We start from the raw sequence: 21,552 nt of genomic DNA on the forward strand, positions 1-21,552 counted from the left end.
AGCCAGAGAACCTCTGAACGAAGAGGGACCCAAACAGGAACATAAGAAATGCCTTCACCGAATCAGACCTTAGGTCCATCTAATCCGGTGACCTGCACACGCGGAGGCTAAGCTAAGTGTTCCCTAATGAAGACCCTGTTTACCCTATCCCTCAATGTGATTTGCAAGAAGGTGTGCATCCAACTTGCCCTTGAATTCCAGAATGGTGGTCTCCGTCACAACCTCCTCTGGGAGAGCATTCCAAGCATCCACCACTCGTTGTGTGAAACAGAACTTCCTGACATTTGTCCTGGGCCTGTTGCCCCTCAATTTCAGTCCATGACCTCGTGTCCGAGTCACATTTGACAACGTGAATAACGGTGTTTCTTGCTCTATTTTGTCGAATCCTTTTATTATTTTAAAAGTCTTTATCATATCCCCTCGCAGTCTTCTCTTCCCCAGGGTGAACAAGTCCAGTTTTCCGAGGCGTTATTTGTAGCTCAAATTCTCCATACCCTTTAATAGCTTCGTGGCTCGCCTCTTTAGGTAGGGAGACTAGTGTTGGATACAGTACTCCAAGTGTGGTCTGACCATTGCTCTGTAAAGCGGCATTATGACGTCCGCTGATCTACTTGTGATTCCCTTTTTTATCATGCCCAACATCCTGTTTGCTTTCTTTGCCGCCGCAATCTGCACACGTAGAGAAGAGACTGCCAGACCCTTCCTGAGGCCATTCTGCAGGAAGTCCAGAACCTGAGCCACCGACGGGACCAAAGGGTCCATCTGGAGCCCCGCACAAAAAGCCTGAAAACACCTCCAGGCTTTTGCATAGGCCGAGACTGTCAAATTCCGCTTGCTCTGCAGGAGCGTGGTGATAACCGCAGAGGAATACCCCCTGGCCGTCAAGGCTGCCCGCTCAAGTGCCAGGGCGTAAGACCAAAGCGATCCGGATCTTGAAGAGCAAACGGAACCTGTGCGAGTAACCGCCGACGGCAAGGAAGATGCAGACCGCTCCCGGAGCTCAACCTCATAAAGTCTGGGTACCAAGGTCGTCTGGGCCAGTCTAGAGCCACAAGGATCACTGGACCCCAGTGTGAGAACATCTGGTATAAAATGCGCCCTATCATGGGCCACGGAGGAAAAACATACAGAAGTTCCCCTGTGGGCCAAGGTTGAACCAGAGCATCAAGTCCGACGCTGCCGACCTCTCGTCGTCGGCTGAAGAATCTGTCTGCCTTCCTGTTCACTGACGACACCATCAGATCGAAGGTGGGACGCCCCCAGCGGCGCACTATGGCCCTGAAAGCCAGCTTGGACAGGGACCATTCTCCCTGGTCCAGAGTCTGACGACTGAGGAAGTCTGCCTGAACTTTGTTGACGCTGGCCACATAAGCCCCAGATGAAGCCAAGAGATGACACTCCGCCAATGCAAAGAGCATCCGATCCTCCAGTCCTAGCCGGGGACTCCTCGTGCCCCCTTGATGGTTGACATAAGCAACAGCCGTCACATTGTCCGAGAACATATGGACAGCCTTCCTGTGGAGATTCACTCGGAACCGTAGCAGAGCTAACCGGATCGCTCGTAGCTCCAGCCAATTGATCGACCATCGGCTCTTTCTCGGTGTCCAGCGGCCCTGGACTGGGATGGACATGCAAACTGCTCCCCAACCAGAGAGACTCGCGTCTGTAGTCAGGGTCACCCAATCCAAGACTCGCAGAGGAAGCCTTGTGGACAGAGTGACTGGGTTCAACCACTACAGCATACTGCTGCGCGCTGCTGCCAACCAAGGCAGCTTCATTCCCAGCACATCTCTCTGGGGATTCCACCTCGATAGAAGTTAAAACTTAAGAGGACGCAGGTGAGCTCTTGCCCACGGAATTACATCTATGGTTGCCACCATGAGACCCAACACCTGCAGGTACTGCCAGGCCTTCGGAGCAGGGACCGCCAACATGTTCCGAATTGCACTCCCGAGTTTCAGTTTTCTGGATTCTGGAAGAAACACCCGGTTCAGACCCATGTTGAACCAGATACCCAAGTACTCCAACTCCTGGGTTGGAACAAGGCAACTCTTCTTCACATTGATCACCAATCCGAGAAGCTCCAGTAGAGACACCACTTTGCGAACCGCCAAGCGGCCCTGCTCCCACGAGGGAGCTCTGATCAGCCAGTCGAGGTATGGATGCACCAACACACCCAGAGAATGCAGATGGGCAGCCACCACCACCATGATCTTGGTAAAGGCTCTGGGTGCCGATGCCAAACCAAAAGGGAGCGCTGCAAACTGGAAATGCCTCCCGAGAATATGAATTTGCAGGAACCTCCGATGTTCCGGGAAAATCGGAATGTGGAGATACGCTTCCATGAGATCCAAGGAAGCCAAAAACTCCTTGGGTGCCATTGTTGCTATTACAGAACTCACTGTTTCCGTCCGTAAACGTGGAACTCGCAAGAATGCATTCACTGCTTTGAGGTCCAGAATTGGTCTGCAATCGATGGAGTCCTTCTTTGGCACGATGAAGTAAATCGAGTATCTCCTGCAGCCCAAGTCGTCCTGTGGGTCCTGCTCTATGGCCGCCAGATCTAGCAACCGGCGTACGGTAGCGCGCACCTTGCTGGCCCTGTCCGGATTGCCCTCGGGAGAGGAGATGAAGAAGTCTGGAGGCGGCCGGAAAAAGTGCAGTTGCAGTCCTTCCCTGAGTACCTCCAGAACCCACTGGTCTGAGGTTATCTTCAGCCATTCTGGAAGGAAGGCGACAGCTGCCCCCTGATTCGGGGAGGCCCCGCCAGAACCCTGGCATCATAATTTTCTTTTGGAAGGGACTGAAGGTCAAGAGTTGGGAGGCTGCGGGCGCACTGTACCTCCAAAGCAAGGTCTGTAGGATGCTCTAAAATGCTATCCCGCCGCAGGGGGTCCGGCGAACTGCAAGGTCCTCTGGAAGGGACGAAAATTCAGCGGATGAGATCTAGGGTCAGGAAGCACCTTAGGCTTACGGTCCTGCACACTCGCCATAAGGTCATCCAAACCCAAATAAGAGTGAACCTTTGAATGGCAGCTTGCTCAGAGTAGCCTTGGATGAAGAATCACCAAACCACTGGTGAATCCATAACATTCTCCTAGCAGAAACTGAATAAGCTCCCAGCTTTGCAAAAAACCTTCAAAGTATCATAGAGGGCGTCTGCCAAATAATTCACTCCAGAGACCAGGAAATCGAGATCCCAAAGGACAACCTCCTCAGGATCCCGATGAAGTTTAGTATGACATGCCTGGGCCACAAAAGAAGTGGCCACTGCAGCTCGCACCCCCGTTGCAGCAGAATCAAAAAGCCGCTTCATGACAAAATCCAGTCTATGGTCCTGGACGTCCTTCAGGACCACCCATCCATCCGAGGGCAAGGAGGTACGTTTACTGACCTGAGCTACCGCCGAATCCAGGACTAGGCGCTTGGAAAATTCTGAAGCCATGGGATACAATTTTGCCATGGCCCTAGCACACTTCAGGAGACCTTCCAGAGCCTCCCAAACCTCCAAAAGTATTCCGCCAAATCCACATGATCTGGAAAGGAAGCAGAAAGCGGGGGCTTAGAACTCATTACGGAATACTCCACCTGAACCGCGGAGTCAGAATCAAGTTTCAACGTCCGCAGGGATTCAGAGATAAGATCAGGAAGGCAACTGGACTTAAATAGCCTGCACACCACCTGATCCTCACCCAGATCGTGGAGCTCCGGGAATCCCTGATATCCGTTATGCTAGCCACATCAGCGGAGCCCGCCAAAGAGCCGTGCGACATCAATGGCATTAGAAATTGACGCAGGCAGTGAGGCAAAAGCAATGGCATAGAAATTGACGCAGGCAGTGAGGCAATAGCAGGAAGTTGCCTCTGGCTTTCCAGTGGACCAGCAAGAGAGCAGACTGACATGCTGGAATCCAAAGCCTGCACAGCTGTCGCACCGGATTCTGGAGGGGGGGGGGGGGGACACAGTCACAGCCCGCTTTCGCATGAAAGCCTGATACATCCTATCCACAAATTCTGGCGGAAAATAGTCCCTGGCTGCCAGGGCCGATCTGCGGGACTCCGATTTGGAGTGTTTTGAAAACTTATGAGACTTATCCCCGGAACTGTGCTTGCGTTTTGCGGAAGCGACCTCCTCGCCCAAATTTGGCATCCCAGACAATAGAAACGCATCTCCGGTGGAATCGGAGGCAATTAGAACCTCCCCGGAGAATAGTGCGGCATCCACACACAGTTCACACCCCTTGCGGGCCGTAGCGCACGTAACACATGGCTGTGAATCCGCAAGCCTTCCACCAGATTTAAGGCATGAATCCATGCCATCCTGTCCTGAGGTGGCCATCTGTGAAGTTTGGAGCAAAAACGAAGTTTCTAAGTCAAAAAATACAGTTTTAAAAACTTTAAAGAAAATCCAAGATGACCGTCGCGGGTGCCAATTTTGAGAAAAAAAAAAAAACGGCCGTTAAAAACGCAGGAAAACGCTAAAAATAGCTAAATTAGGATTTTACAGGTGGGGGGACCAGGGCATGCGGGGAAACCCCCCAAAACCCCAATTTGAAGACCCCCAAAATCGGCAAACTCTGACTCACAGACACCATAGAGACATGTGCTGTAATGAAAGTCTATGGCAGCCTGTAAAACACAGTACAAGCAAGGAGATCAATACCTCAGGAGCTGAATAAACTGGATATTTCAGGTCTGACCGCCTCAACTTCCCTGCCACCTCAGATCACGACCAGCAGGACCCTGCAGGGAAATCAGGGAAGACACGCGGCGCGGTTCTGATCCCGGCGTACCTCCTCGGAACCGCAGCAGCCTGCATTCTACCCCTTTGCGAACGAACCAGGGGAGAGATGGATCCAGAACCTGGAGACCTGATCCAATCTGCAGGCTGTCCAGAGGGCTTACTGTTTCAGGCTTACAGAGCACTCTCTGGAAGCAGACTAACTTTAAAATGTCTGCGATCTCCCGCCGAAGGATCACTCGCACCGAGTTGATCCGCAGCAAGTGGACAAACCTGCGGAAAAAAATAAAAAAGGACTAGGAAGATAAAACAAATCACGAGCAGAATTAACAGAGATACCATGCAGAGAAGCTGCAGAACAAACTGAGCAAGACAGGAAGCTCCCGGGCAGGTAGCCCAAAGGAGAGGGATCATCTTTTAGTTGCTTGCAGCTGAAGCTAATAGAGATACAAGATCCCATCTGTTCAGCATCCAGATAGATTGTACAAGAAATTGCCATTAGTGACCGATACAGCTTCATCTTTTCTCTGGGAAAATGAAACATGAATCCGATTGGTCATTGAGGGCAAGTTCTCACCCCTCCCCAATATGCCCTTTTTTCTCTGACACACACACACCTCCATGTGCCCTTTGTCTTTCTCTCTCTCAGACATATACCTGTCTTCAGCCACTCTGCCATTTTCTCTCTGAGAGCTTGTTGATTTTGCTGTCTCATGAGATTGGATGATTAGGTAATAATCTTTGTTAGCCCCTGGAGGATTCTGTACTGTAGGTGTCTCATCTCAACCCGCGAACTGGGTTTTGCAGATCAACACACTTTTCTCTTCTGCTCCTCCCACTTGGCTGAGGAACACAGAGCCCCCTGCAGTAACGTCCTAAAGCAACCGAATAGAACTAGACACAAAGGGGGCACAGGGAATCTCTCCACTATATTTATTTTAAAATTTCTTACTTGCGACATGCTACAATTCTGTGCGAGTCACAAAAGAATATTCATAATTAAAACATACTTCACAGTATAACCACCACTTTAAACAATAAAACATCATCAAAATCAGCTTCATCTTGGAACAATATCAGCGTCAGGTAAAACTGAATAGTAATGCTTGAACAGTACTGTTTTAATTAATTTCCTGAAGCTTAATAAGGATGGAGCTCTTTGCTTCAACTGGCAAGGTATTCCACAACATATGAGTTTCTGTACTAAAATCTAGGCGAAAACCTGATTGACTATTGTGTAAAATATTAAACCTATCAAGATATTCTGTCAGTTGTATGTTACCAAACCTGCCATAAGTTTAGTATCAATACCATTGGACGATAAATTGTTATAATTGCCTGAGATTCCTTTTTATTTTTCAGTATTACAGGGAGAGTATCGATACCTAAAGAATCTGGAAAATGGCCATGAGTTAAAATAGCAGTTATCCATTCAAATATTTTTATGGAGCAGTTTTCATACATATTTGTAGGGCAAGCATCCCACTGGCAATGAGATCTGGAAATTTTATTGATCAATTTGTCAACTTCTGACCACAGAACTGGTCTGAAGTTGCTCCAGATCCTATCAGATGGTACTGCATCATCTCCCATGAAAAAATGTCATTGGTATGATATTTTAAATACAATTTGTTAAAAATATTATATTTTTGCCTGTTATTTTAACTTTATATTCAGATCATATTTATTTTTTTTCAAATTCTAGTTTTCTACAGGATTTCTTTAGCAAAGTAAATCTGTATTATAGATTGCACCTTTGAGTACTTTAGGTGGTTCTCCATGCACTGCTATAGAAGACTATGAAATGCGTCGTTTAAGCCAGTTGGAAACGCAAATTTTTGAAGCTGGTAATATCACAGACTTGTTAAAGCTTTTTGACTCACCTTTAAGCATTCAATATCTACAATGAGCAATTGTTTTCTGAACTTGGATATTTGTAACAAAATGAAAACTCATATTTGGAATGAAAACCACATTGCCCAGAAAAATGCAAATAAAACTTAAGTTCACAGGTAAAGATTTAGCTTCACACATGAGCCAATAGTCTAGTCACCCTCAATGACCATGGGTACAGCCAGATCCTTTTTAGCTAAAAGTCCTTTTATAGAAGAAAACAAAATGGTCTTACCTGCTAAAAAGAGATTAGGTTCTTATCTTGCTAATACCTTTTCTAGTAGATAGGTGCATCATTCTAGACAGTAGGGTATTCTCCCAATGCCTGTGAGCTGTGTAGAAGGAATCCACTCCAGGTTTTTAACTCTACCTCCTTCTCCAGAGGGCTCTGTACCAAAGCAGGAAATAGGAGGAAGAGTACAGGGAGACTCCCTGAACTACAAATCTGTTCTGCTCTGGAAGTATAACATGTTGAACTTTTTAACTAAACAATCGAAACACTGAAATAACCACAACAATCTGAAATATTTACCATACTATTCCTCATATATCGCAAAATTTCAGCAAGTATTCATTGCAATTTACAATAAGATTTCAAGATCCATCTTTACATTTATAATGAGATTCTAAGAACATTAATAGGCACAGATCATGAGGAATACAGAGAGAAGAGATGTGTCTTCTATTTTCCTGAAATTATAATAAGAGGGGAGTTGATACAAGTACTGTATACACTTGAATATAAACCAAGCCAAATATAAACCAAGGTATACTTTTTTCTCTCCAAAAAGGAGGAAAAAGTTTGACTCAAATATAATCCAGAGGTTAGAAATTTGGGTTATAATGGTGAGCCAATCTATAAAGACTGCTCACTTTCCCTCCTCATCAGTTATCTCCCAAATCACTAAACATACCTATATCTGTGATGCATATATCTCAAAGCTAACTTAAACCGCAAGAAGCCATATGCAGTTCAACACCAGGGAAAGAGAAATAACACTCTACACACTTTGGCAAAAAAAAAAAAAAAAGAAAGAAGTGTAAATTTACAGTAAAACTGTATTTTCTGTTCATGAAATTAAAAATAAAATTATTTTTCTACCTTTGTTGTCTGGCTATTTTATTCATGTTTATCCCAGTTTCTGCTTTCTTTTGTCTTTCCTTAATTTTCCTTCAGTTTTCAGTCTATTCTGCCTTTTCTCTTCTTCTCCTATATCCTTCTTAGACTTTAACCTTTTCCTTTCAGCTTTCCTCCATTTATTTTTCTGCATCTCTATCTGCTTCTACTTACATCTTTCCATCTCCCTCATCCTATCATTCCCCAGTATTTTTGCTATCTCATTTTTCTTACCTTCAAGAATTTTACACAACATTCTACATGGTTCTCCATTATTGAAGCATAGGATAACTTGGTATGTATACATTTCTACCATTTCTCCACTAAATTTGGTCAGCTTCTTCCTCATTTTTTCACAACGTAATTCAATCATTCCTTTGTTTATTATCACATCCTCACATACAAAAAATATCTTAATATCACCAGCACTTACACATGTTATCACTACACAACTTTGGTGTACACCTCTCACACAATTTCCTATTGCTCACACCATTGGGAATACCTCACCAATTGGTCATCAGTCATGGGGGACGCACACTCACCAGCCACCACATTTCATAACTTTTCTACCTCATTTTCCTATAGGACCCCTGAAGGAGTGTTGGGTCTGTTCTCCATGTACAAGTGTATGAGAGCCATTTTTTTGGATTATAATATTTTATTGACTTTCCATAAAAGTTCCTGCACCTTGTACATTCTTTGCTGCAGTTTCTTTTTTTTTTTTAAGATTTATTGAAAATTTTAAAAATACAAAGTTTGAAACATACATATATAAACCAGTACAAATCAAACTTTTGTTACATGACTCTTTGATACAAGGCCAACATGTGCAAGAAAAAGAAGGGTACACCCCGCCCACTAGAAGCCTCCCACACCTTATCCTAGGCAGTAGTATCCAAAAGAAGAATCGGCAGAGCCTTTCATTTAAGAAAGTTCTCCACCTGATTATATTGTAAAAGGTCCGCCCCTTTGAGCCCAAACTCCTACTGCATGTGGGAAGTCGGAACCCAAGCTCCCTCCACAACAAACTGTCCCAAGGTAGCCAACCCCCCTGCCTCCCATACTTTAAATCGATGATCAGATTGACCTGGGAGAAAACCCTCAGCCACTCTCACTGGGGTCTGAGGGAAATATACCCGACTCTGAAACAATTTCTACCAGAATAACGCCCACAGGCGGAGAAGAACCCCCAACACCAGTGTAGCCCTTCTAGCAATAGCTTGAATCTGGCCCAAGTCATACCACGGGATGTGTTGAAGAGAGATATCCCCCAGAAGCCAAGCATCCATTTGTACCCAAGTCTTATGGGACTCCTGTTGCCAGGCCAGCAAATAACGCACCTGAGCTGCAATATAATAGTAATAAAAATTTGGGACCGCCATCCCCCCTGTCCCGCAATTGAACAACATTTTGCGACTGACTCGTGGAGGCCTCCGTCTCCAAATATAGGAAAAAAATAATACGATGCAGAGACTCAAAGAATGCCCTAGGAAGGAAAATCAGCAAGGCTGTAAAAAGATAAAGAAATCGGGGTAAAACCATCATTTTAATCACATTCACTTTCCCTAACCACGAAATGTGAAGCCGTTCCCATCTATCCAAGTCCTCCCTCAGCTGTTTAAGTAGGAGGGGATAATTGGCATCATATAAAGATGTCAAATCCGCTGTAAGATATATTCCCAAATACTTTAAAGTATGAGCTGCCCAACGAAAAGAAAAACGCTGTTGTAATGCTAAATGATCCTGCCCACCGATAGTAAGATTAAGGATCTCGGACTCAGACATATTAACTCTAAGTCTAGACACCCGCCCATAGTCAGACAAGACTGCTACTATTCCCTGTAAGAACTCCCCTGGATTCCGAAGTGTAAGGAGAATGTCATCAGCAAAAAGGAGTATCTTCTGTTCCCTACCTCCATTAGGAATACCCGTAATATGAGGGCACTCCCACACTCTCTGTGCAAATGGCTCCATAGTGCGAAGAGGAGGGGAGACAAAGCACACCCCTGGTGGGTACCTCTAGCTAGCTCAAATTCCGCACAGTAGGCACCATTCACCTTAAGTGTCACCAGAGGTTTAACATACAAGGATTTAGTCCACGCAAGAAATTCCCATAGCAGACAATGCCTGAAACAAAAATGGCCAGGAGACTCTATCCTTTTCTGCGTCAATCCCAAAAATCAGAGCGGGACCATCCAAGCCTGGGCAGAATGAAGAATGCGGAACTCCCAGCGAAGGTTATCAAAGGTTTGCCGTCCTTGAATAAAACCCGTTTGATCATCTTGCACCAAAACCCCCAAATACCGTTGCAGACAACGAGCAAAAACGCCCGTAAACATTTTATAATCTGTTCCAAGCAAAGATATAGGGCGATAGGAAGCTCTATGAGTAGGATCCTTTCCAGATTTTAACAGCAAAGTGACCCCTGCTAACCTCCAAAACCAAGGCAGATCTCTCTCTCCCCCCCCCCTTCAAGCTATTAAAAAAATTCCATAAGAGGCTTAACCAGAAAGGAGCTAAAACATTTATAAAATTTATTGGGAAAGCCATCCAATCCTGGTGCTTTTCCTAAAGGGAGAGCCTTAATAAAAAGCAACGTTTCCGCCTCCTCAATGAGTTGGGAAAGCCAATTCACCTCAGCCAAAGATAAACTAGGGAGGGTCACCTGATCCAAATAATCAGCCTCTTCAGAAGCTATGTCCTCCTCTGTATATAACGCAGTGTAATATTGGGTAAGGATATCACCAATGTCACCTGAGGATCTACGGAGCACTCCATCAGGACCCTTCAACTGAAGAATGAAATTTTGTAGGCGCTTCTTGCGGAGTTTATGCGCTAATAAGCGCCCTGCCCTATTGCCTGTTTCAAAAAAGGCTTGCTTCAAAATCTCAAGACGCTGTGAGATATCTTGCAACTCCAGCTCCTGAATATCACCCTTCACCCTCTGAATCCGAGACAGCAACTATGAACGCTCCCCCTCCCACTTATGCTGAGCCTCCAACACCAGTAACAGGGCCTGGAGGCTCTCCACCTGTTGGCTGTGCTCCTTCCTACGAAAAGCCCCCAGGGATATAATCCGTCCCCTAATTACACTTTTCAAACCCTCCCAGAACATTACCGAAGAGATCCCTTCTGAGAGGTTAAACTGAATATATTATTTAAGATTGTCCATCAGCTGGGAAATATTAACAGGATCCAGCAGAAGCCCCTCATCCATACGCCAAAATTTATTGCCATGACATTTCTCCCTACAATGTAAAGAAAACCAAACTGGGGAGTGATCCGACCACACCCGGGATTCCATTCCCACCTCACCCACCAACAATACCTCCGTGGAAACCCCCCAAAAGTGTATCCTAGAATAGGATTTGTGGACCTCTGAAAGATAAGATTAGACTCTGGCACCAGGGATCTTTCAACTCCCAGTGGTTAAGGAGTTCCACAAGTTTTTTCCTATCATGGTGATCATAACTAGTCCTGCCCATCAAATTGTCCAAAGATGGGTCCCAAGACAAATTAAAGTCACCCCCCAATACCACATGCCCCTCTACAAGGTCCTGTAACATCTTTTCCAGCTCCTCAATGAAGTGTCCCTGATCCTTATTGGGGGCATAAATATTGACACAGATAAAAAGTTCTTGATCAATAGTAACTTTCACAATCAGATAACGCCCCTGTTTATCCTTTACAACCCCATGTACTTCAGGAGACAAATCTCCCGCTATAAAAATTTCCACCCCATTTTTCCTCTCTGCAGTAGTACTGGAAGCCAAATACATGTGTGGATATTTTTTTATGATGAAGGTAATGTTCATGCACCGTTCTTAAATGAGTCTCCTGTATGAAGCTAATCCCCACCCGTAAGCGTTCAGCTACCTTGAACAAAAATTGACACTTCCTGAGGATATTCAGACCCCGCACATTAAATGTCATCCAACGAAACATTCTAGAACTCAAAACTGAGGCCAAGCAAGATTCCCGCAAATGAATCCCCAAGTAAAACAGACAGATATCCCCCTACACCAAAAACCCGCATTAACCATATCTCCCACTACCCGCATCCAGAATCACAAAAGCCCCCCCACTCCCTCCCCTTGAGCCCCCAGCCCAATCCCCATCCCCCCACACCACCCACCTTGTACAGGAACTTCCAGATCCCCCTCTCCTCCTTCCCTCCCCCACACATGTTTCTAAGGACCCTACCACCTATACCTCAAAACACATATTCCCACAACATCACACAACTGCCCCAACAATCTTGTTTAGCTAGCCTTCCTGACCCCCCACCACAACCCATCAAACTTAAAAGAAATACTGGACTCCAGCTCCACATTAGTAACCAGTCCAAACACTACAAGGGAGAAAACTCTCCCCGATCTCCACTGTATACCCATAGGAGTCCATGATCCTTCAGGTCGGGTGGGTAGCTGCAGAAGCATCCGAATGACATTGTAGACACTGACCGCTCTTATCCCCCCTCCACCATCGGGACTAACTCGACACTCCACTCCTCTGCGGTTGAGCGGTTAATAGGGGGACCTCCGAGTCCTGCCAGAGCTTGGCTTGTTGCAAAAGCAGCCAGGCCTCCTCATGCGTCGATACTTTATGCGATTGATTCTGCAACTGGAACAAAAGTCCAAATGGGTAGTTCCACTTGTATCGTATCTGCTGGGCCATCAAACATTTAGTTATGTCCTGAAACTCCCGCCGCTTACAGAGAATTAGGGCGGACATATCACCATACAGCTCAACTTTTGTGCCTTCCCACTCTATATGGCCCAATTGCCTCGCAGCTGCAAGCACCTTTTCTTTTATCGGGAAGCAGTGAAAGCAAGCTATAAGATCTTTCGGGCAGTTCAATAAAGCTCCCCCGACAGCCCGATAAACCCTCTCAAACTCTAGGGTAGAGACAGCCACAGTAGGATCAGCGGCCTGCAGAAATTTCACACAAATAGTGCGCATTGTCTCCTCCAACAGCTGAGAACTCGCTTGTTCCGGTACATCACGGGCCTGTAGATTGCTACGTCGGGCCCGATTTTCCATATCCTCAGTTTTTAACAGTAACTCATCATACTTGTTCTCAACGCCCTTGCACCTCTGTTGCAAATTTAAAATGTCGCCATCGTGGTCAATTACCCGCTCTTCAAATTCACCTAATCTCTGGCCCATATCCTCCACCGTTTTTCGCAGTGTAGCAACGTCAAGAGTGTAACTCCTTCTGCATTGCCATCATGGTATTTTTAAGGTCTGTATATCAGCCTTGAAGCTCTGTGCGTGACGCCAGCCCTTGCACCAGTATCCAACGGTAAGCACTACAAACTTGACTCGCTCGAAGTTTTGCCGAGACTCTGCAAGGCACAGGCCCATCCCCTAGTGCCATGGCTTGATAGGCAAAAGTGTACAAATCAGTCTTCAATTTTTTTGATGCCACGGTCATACCAAGGGTGCCAAAAGACACGTAGAAAGGCCCTTCAAAGTGCTAATTATAAGCAATATAAAGCTGGGTGGAGAGGAGCTCACTTCTCACTCTGCCATTGCTAGGATGACATCACCGGAAGTCCCGCTGCAGTTTCTTTTTATTTTTGGTGCTTTCCTTTCACTGCAGACTTGATGGATTTCTTTTTATTTTGTTTAGTCATCATCCAACACTTATAGGTCAGAAAAAGGCTTGAGACAGATATAGTCTCTCCATTAATCGCACCTGTTCAGGGAATGCTCTCTTCCATGGGAGCTACCACCTTTGAAGGACAAAGATTGGATAGACAAACATCTATGGAAAAGCAAAATTCTGTCTTTATTCTACTCCTGGTAGATTCACTAATCCTGAAACAGGAAAGTCTTCTAGCTACCCGATGCTTCTCTCATCTCAATGTGAAGACAGATTATTTTTTGCTTAAAAGGAATATCTAGTCTCAGTATCTCTGTGGAACTGAGAGTCTGCTGCCACAATCCCTACCAGTGAAATCCTGGATCCTGAAAAAAATCCTAATAGAGGAGATGAAACTCAACATGTCTCAATCAACGGATGACCGGCAGTATAATGGGGAAGAGTGGTGGCCTTGGTACTGGAAATCAGAGAGGAGCAGTCAGATACCAAGACCACAGATCTTGTGTTTACTGATGTTAACCAAGAAGGGAAGGCAACATAACCCAGCTGTCCATATATAGAAAGAAAACAAAGTAGATGCATTCCTGCAGGGCTGTTGCTTAAGATGAGTAATGTAGAATTTCCGCACCTTACACTTCTGCAGCATATACAGTATGTACTTAGTGGTGTACCAAAGGCAGGGCAGGAGGCGGTCTGCCCCCAGGTGCAGGGAGCTTGGGGTGCAGGAATGGTTGTGGGTCTGTCTGCATGCAGCCATTGGCTCCCCCCATGTCAACTTCTTGTTCCTGGGAGGAGTTCCAGCAATAGCTGCATACAGGCAGCCCAAAACTCCATGACAATCCATGCACCCATCCCACTGCCTGGAGGAAAGGGGTATTCTGGGCCAGAGGAGGGGGTGCTCCGCTCTGCCACAGTATATACTGTATTTAGGCAATACATATATCTGCTGGCATGCAGAGTAGTTTCCAGGATAACACATCTTGCACTTACAATCTATTCTTCATTTCCTCTGGGGATTTCCGGTGCAACTCACGATACGAATCTTCGAAGACATGATCCCGGCGCACATGGACTGCCATATCCTCTTTCCTCAGTCCTTCATCCAAGCGTTCCAACTCCTGGCGAAAGTACCTGTTAAGGAGCAACAAAAAGTTGTCTGATGCTAGTCCCATAAAGAGGTGACAGTCCCCCAAACACTTCTTGCTTTATTAAAAAATGTTTGAATATTATAAAAATCCTAAATATTGTCAACACCTTATTTCAGAAAGTTTTCCTAAAAAAGCTAAATTTGATTACACCTATGTTTAAAAACAATTTTTGATGCTTTGCTTATTGAGAACTGCAAACCTACTTCTACCCTTCATTCCAGGGGAAGCTAACTGAAATGGTAATTATGCAACTGATTGTCTGGATGTACTGACACACTTGAAAAAAATTGCTGTGTGAAACAGAAAAAATAAAAATTCTAACTGAGTAATTGTTGGTTCACCCAAAAGCTGTCGGAAAGAAAGTGCATCAATGCTGAATATCTTTGAGGTAACTCTTGTTAAGAGGCTGACAGAATTCTGACTTCAGGGCCACATCCTAACTGTATAAGACAGCTATCAGGGAGAAAGACAACTTTTTACTCTGATCACATTTTGTAAAGTAACAAAGCTAGAGTTTTTTTAAGGCTTAACACACTACAAACTCTCCCTGTTCAAAAGGCAGAGGATAAGTTGCAATCCATTATTTTCATACTAAAATCAAAGTTACTTATCTGTAGTAGGTGTTCTCTGAGAACAGAAGGCATATATTCTCACATGCCCCACAGCCCATTCGAGGGCAACCAAGGACCGCTTCCACCAGTCAGGCTTGCCTCTGCCCACCCAATGACTGGTCTCCTCCCAGCCCACTCTGAGCCGCCCAGGGTTTTGGATCCATTAACAGCTCTTCAAGGCAGAGGAAGGAGGAAGCTTCCACCATCTTGTCCCTCCTTCCGACGCCCGATGCCGCTGGAGCAAGATTGATCGGCCCTGCCTCGCTCTTCTCTGAGCTCCTGCCCCCCTGCAGCCTACCCTGGCGAAACCGTTGGCTGAGCTATTCAATCTCTCCCTAAGTAAGGGGAAAGTTCCCCTGGACTGGAAATTAGCTAATGTCGTTCCTCTGCATAAAAAGGGTTGCAGGGCAGAGGCTGCGAATTATAGACCGGTGAGTCTCACATCAATAGTGTGCAAACTCATGGAAACACTAATTAAAAGCAAATTGGACACGATCTTGAATGAAGGGAATCTTCGGGATCCCAGTCAGCATGGATTCACCAAGGGTAGGTCCTGCCAATCCAATCTCATCAGCTTCTTTGACTGGGTAACAAAAAAGTTGGACTTGGGAGAGTCTTTGGACGTCGTGTACCTGGACTTCAGGAAAGCTTTTGACAGTGTCCCACACCGCAGGCTGCTAAGCAAGATGGAATCGATGGGGTTAGGAGAGACACTAACTGCATGGGTCAATGATTGGCTGAGTGGCAGACTTCAGAGGGTGGTGGTTAATGGTACCCTCTCTAAAACATCGGAGGTGACCAGTGGAGTGCCGCAGGGCTCGGTCCTGGGTCCACTCCTTTTCAACATATTCATAGGGGATCTGACTCAAGGGCTTCAAGGTAAAATAACACTATTCGCCGATGACGCCAAACTATGTAATATAGTAAGTGAATGCAGTTTACAGAATTATATGGCGCAGGACCTGCTTACATTGGAAAGTTGGTCCTCAACCTGGCAGCTAGGCTTCAATGCTAAGAAATGTAAGGTCATGCACCTCGGAAGCGGAAATCCATGCAGGACGTATTTCTTGAACGGAGAAACTTTAACTAGGACTTCAACAGAACGAGATTTAGGAGTAATTATCAGTGCAGACATGAAAACTGCCAATCAAGTGGAGAAGGCTTCATCTAAGGCAAGGCAGATATTGGGTTGTATCAATAGAAGTTTCGTCAGCCGAAAGCCTGAAGTCATAATGCCGTTGTACAGGGCCATGGTGAGACCTCATCTGGAGTACTGTGTGCAATTCTGGAGGCCACATTACAGTAAAGATGTGCGCAGAATTGAATCGGTTCAACGGACGGCCACCAGGATGATCTCGGGGCTCAAGGGTCTCTCGTACGAAGAGAGACTGAACAAATTGCAGCTCTACACTCTTGAGGAACGTAGGAAGAGGGGAGACATGATCGAAACATTTAAGTACCTCACGGGACGTGTCGAAGTGGAAGATGATATTTTCTTTCTCAAGGGACCCTCGGCCACAAGAGGGCACCCGCTCAAACTCAGGGGCGGAAAATTTCATGGCGACACCAGAAAGTATTTCTTCACAGAGAGAGTGGTTGATCATTGGAACAAGCTTCCAGTGCAGGTGATCGAGGCAGACAGCGTGCCAGACTTTAAGAATAAATGGGATACCCATGTGGGATCCCTACGAGGGTCAAGATAAGGAAATTGGGTCATTAGGGCATAGACAGGGGGTGGGTAAGCAGAGTGGGCAGACTTGATGGGCTGTAGCCCTTTTCTGCCGTCATCTTCCATGTTTCTATGTTTACCCGGATATTGCCCGATGCCAAACTTTATTACTATCTATGCTCCTATTTAGTGTCTAATTTTATTACGGGCTATGCTCTTGTCTAGTTACCAAATTTCATTACTGTTTTTGCTCCTGTTCAGCGCTAAATTGTATTATTGCTAAAGATCTTGCCTAGTACTCCCTTTTCTGAGCCCCTGTTCCCCCCAACACATCCTTGGGCTACAGCAAACCTTGGCTGTACAATCTTTCCTGTCAATCACCTATTACCCAAAGTCTCTCCGTCTCAGGTTTCCATATGAAAAATGTCTAGCCGCTAATTGCTTTCACCGCTAAGGTTCCTCTTCCGATCTACCCCCCCCAAAAAAACAAACAAACAAAAAAACAAAAACCCCTACTCTAAGCTCTTCACACAGCCAGCTTAATTAAGTCCCCTGCTCCTCCCTTAACTCACCACCAACGCCCCCTACTGTAGACTCTCACGCACCAACCATCTAGTCCCAACTCCGCCATGAATCCATCCTTCTGGCTCCTTCTCCTCCTATTCTGCTCACCTCTCTAAACTTCCCTCTGTCTGAAAACTCCCTCTCCCAACCTACTTGACCTCGCAAACACCAATACTATCTGCCCTGGTCTCAGAATCCCCACTCTGATACGCACCAGAAATCACCCTTTCAAGAAAACCCCCTGAAAAATCAACCACGACTCACTAAAACCTTTGCCCTCTGCCAATCTTCCTAACACTACCTCTGACTCTCTCACCCCAGTCCCGACACTTTATTGCAATGCCAGATCAGCATGGAACAAGACCCAAATCTTGAAGGACCTTCTAGACGATCTTGACCCTGGATTCCTGTGCATCACGGAATCATGGATCACCAAAGACGATCTATTCACACAAAACGAACTCCTCCCCCACGGTTATCAAAGTCTCTTCTCTCCCAGATCCAATCGAAAAGGAGGCGGACTGGCACTCCTCTTTAAATCCTTCCAGTGTTCTGCGCGGACTGTCATATGTATGACTACCTCCCCTCGGGGAGACAGTCGTATGTATGCAGTCGGTGTCAGGAGCTGAAAAGCTTGAAGAAAGAAGTCAAGCGACTTGAGGACAAGATACAGGAGCTAGAAGGACTTTACACCATGGAGGACCCTACCAGGGCATTTGAAGACTTCAGGAGTGAGAAACACATCAAGAAGGAAGTCAGGGAACTCGAGGAATTCATTGAGGAAGCATACAGGAGGAGGGTGGAAGAGAACGAACTCCAGATGAGAGATGATGCAACACCAACATGGAAGGGGGAGCAAGAAGCAGATGACCTCAAAGAAGACACCCACAGAAGAATACCACACGAGGGGGAAGAATTGGCTAGTCGATGCCCAGAAGAAGAGAGAGCTAAGCACACCGAGGACATTGACCTGAGACCGATAAGAAAATTGAAGAAGGGAAAGTCAACGATCCTGGTGGGAGACTCGATATTGAGGCATGTGGACAGCCACATAGCAGGAGGAAGAGAGGATCGACTGGTGACCTGCCTCCCAGGAGCGAGAACCAAGGACAAAATTGGGCAGGTCCTGGAAGGAGCGGAGACGGAAGAGACCGCAGTAATGATCCACATCGAGACGAATGATGTCAGCAGGAGAGACTACAGAAGAGGCACGCTGATAGAACAGTTCAAGATTCTGGGAAGGAAACTGAAGATGAGGACCCAGAAGATAGCATTCTCAGAGATCCTACCGGTACCAAGGGCAGATGTGAAAAGGCAGGAAGAACTACAATCAATAAATGCGTGGATGAGGAGATGGTGTGAGGAAGAAGGGTTCCACTTCGTGAGGAACTGGACAACGTTCTGGGGCAAGAGCAAGCTCTACAGGAGAGATGGACTGCACCTGAGCGCGGCGGGAACAAGACTTCTAGCAAACAACGTCAAGAGAGGAATAGAACAGGCTTTAAACTAAGAGGAAGGGGAAAGCCGACAGTCGACCTAGCGTCGACGATTCAGAAGACGGTATCCCATGAAGATACTAAGGGGAAAAAAGGCTGGGAAGAAACAAGGGACAAATTACAGGAGTCGACTAACCCAGAAGTGGAGGTTAGAAAGATTGTAGCAAAAGAGAAGACACCAAAGACCAAAGCACAGGGAAAGGAAATGAGAAGGACGAAATGCCAGGATCTAAATTGCATATATGCTAATGCAAGGAGCCTAAGAAACAAAATGGAGGAACTAGAAGCCATGGCCAATGCAGAGGACATAGACATCATTGGAATCTCTGAAACGTGGTGGAATGAGGAAAACAGATGGGATACAGCACTGCCGGGATACAAGCTCTATCGCCAGGACAGGTCAGGACAGAAAGGAGGAGGAATAGCCCTATACGTAAAAGAAAGCATACAATCGACAAGAATGGACACAGCGGAGACGACCAACAAACTGGAATCGCTATGGGTTAAAATACCGGGTAGGAAAGGGCATGAAATAAAGATGGGCTTATACTATCGTCCACCCGGGCAAACCAGAGATATTGATAAAGAAATGGATGCCGAGATGAAGCGAGAATGCAAAAGAGGTTACATGATTGTTATGGGAGACTTCAACTACCCCGGGATAGACTGGAGTCTTGGAAGCTCAAGATGCGCCAGGGAGACAGAATTCCTGGAGGCTATACAAGATTGCTTCATGGAGCAGCTTGTTAGAGAACCGACGAGAGGAAATGCAACTTTGGATCTAATCCTAAATGGGCTAATGGGACCTGCAAAGGAAGTGGAAGTAGTGGGACCGTTGGGAAATAGCGATCATAATATGATCAAGTTCAAGGTTGAAGTAGGAATACCGAACGGAAAGAGAACCATAGCGACAACTTTCAACTTCAGGAAAGGAAACTATGAAGCAATGAGGGAAATGGTAAGGAAGAAAATTAGGAACACTTCCAAGAAATGGCAAACGGTAGAACATGCCTGGTCTTTTTTCAAGGACACGGTGAGCGAGGCGCAAAATCTGTACATCCCCAGATTCAGAAAGGGGTGCAAAAAGAGTCGAACAAAAGACCCGGTATGGATGACTAAAATAGTGAAGGAAGCGATAGCCAATAAGAAAAATTCATTCAGGAAATGGAAGAAGGACAAAACTGAGGAGAACTGGAAAGAGCATAGGAAGTATCAAAAAGAATGTCATAGTGTGGTTCGAAAAGCCAAAAGAGAGTACGAAGAGAGGCTAGCCAGGGAGGCACAAAATTTCAAACCGTTCTTCAGATATGTTAAAGGGAAACAGCCAGCTAGGGAGGAGGTGGGACCGCTGGACGAAGGAGACAGGAAGGGAGCGGTGAAGGAGGAGAAAGAAGTCGCGGAAAGACTTAACATGTTCTTTTTGTCTGTATTTACAAACGAAGACACAACCAACATACCAGAACCTGAGCAAATCTTCAATGGAAATCAAGCAGAAAAATTAACATCCGTGGAAGTGAGCCTTGATGATGTACACAGGCAGATAGAAAAACTTAAAACTGACAAATCCCCTGGTCCGGATGGAATCCATCCAAGGGTTTTGAAAGAATTAAAGGAGGAGATAGCTGAACTACTGCAGCAAATTTGCAACCTATCCTTGAAAACAGGCATGATCCCGGAGGATTGGAAGATAGCCAACATCACGCCCATCTTTAAAAAGGGATCAAGAGGTGACCCGGGAAACTACAGACCGGTGAGTCTGACCTCGGTTCCGGGGAAAATGGCGGAAGCACTGATAAAAGAAAACATCGATGAACATTTGGATAGAAACGAACTTCTGAAAACAAGCCAACATGGTTTCTGCAGGGAGAGATCGTGCCTAACTAACTTATTGCACTTCTTCGAAGGAATTAACAAAAGGATGGACAGGGGAGACCCCATAGACATCATATACCTTGATTTCCAAAAAGCCTTTGACAAGGTGCCTCACGAACGTCTACTCCGGAAACTGAAGAATCATGGGGTGGATGGAGACGTACATAGATGGATCAGAAACTGGTTGGCAGGTAGGAAACAGAGGGTAGGAGTGAAGGGCCACTACTCGGACTGGATGAGGGTCACGAGTGGTGTTCCGTAGGGCTCGGTGCTCGGGCCGCTGCTATTTAATATATTCATAAATGATCTAGAAACAGGGACGAAGTGTGAGATAATAAAATTTGCGGATGAAACAAAAATATTTAGTGGAGCTGGAACTAAAGAGGAATGCGAAGAATTGCAAAGGGACTTGAACAAACTGGGGGAATGGGCGGCGAGATGGCAGATGAAGTTCAACGTTGAGAAATGTAAAGTATTGCATGTGGGAAGCAGAAACCCAAAGTACAACTATACGATGGGAGGGATATTATTGAATGAGAATACCCAAGAAAGGGACTTGGGGGTAATGGTGGACATGACAATGAAGCCGACGGCACAGTGCGCAGCGGCCGGTAAGAAAGCAAATAGAATGCTAGGTATAATCAAGAAAGGTATTACAACCAGGACAAAAAAAGTTATCCTGCCGTTGTATCGGGCGATGGTGCGCCCGCATCTGGAATATTGCGTCCAATATTGGTCGCCGTACCTTAAGAAGGATATGGCGTTACTCGAGAGGGTTCAGAGGAGAGCGACACGTCTGATAAAAGGGATGGAAAACCTTTCATACGCTGA

At 45.8% G+C, this 21,552-nt stretch overlaps 1 protein-coding gene across 7 annotated transcripts in view; it reads right to left on the minus strand.

Moving 5' to 3' along the window:
• Positions 1–21,552, minus strand: part of HUWE1 (HECT, UBA and WWE domain containing E3 ubiquitin protein ligase 1) — a 779,197-nt gene that overhangs the window by 56,291 nt on the left and 701,354 nt on the right. For all 7 annotated transcript variants that reach the window (XM_033921870.1, XM_033921880.1, XM_033921834.1 and 4 more), the window contains one exon: positions 14,352–14,492. In XM_033921870.1, the coding sequence (XP_033777761.1) occupies positions 14,352–14,492 (141 nt within the window). The remainder of the gene's footprint in view (positions 1–14,351; positions 14,493–21,552) is intronic.

The sequence above is a fragment of the Geotrypetes seraphini genome, chromosome 1 (genome assembly GCF_902459505.1).
Source record: "Geotrypetes seraphini chromosome 1, aGeoSer1.1, whole genome shotgun sequence".
NCBI lineage: Eukaryota > Metazoa > Chordata > Amphibia > Gymnophiona > Dermophiidae > Geotrypetes > Geotrypetes seraphini.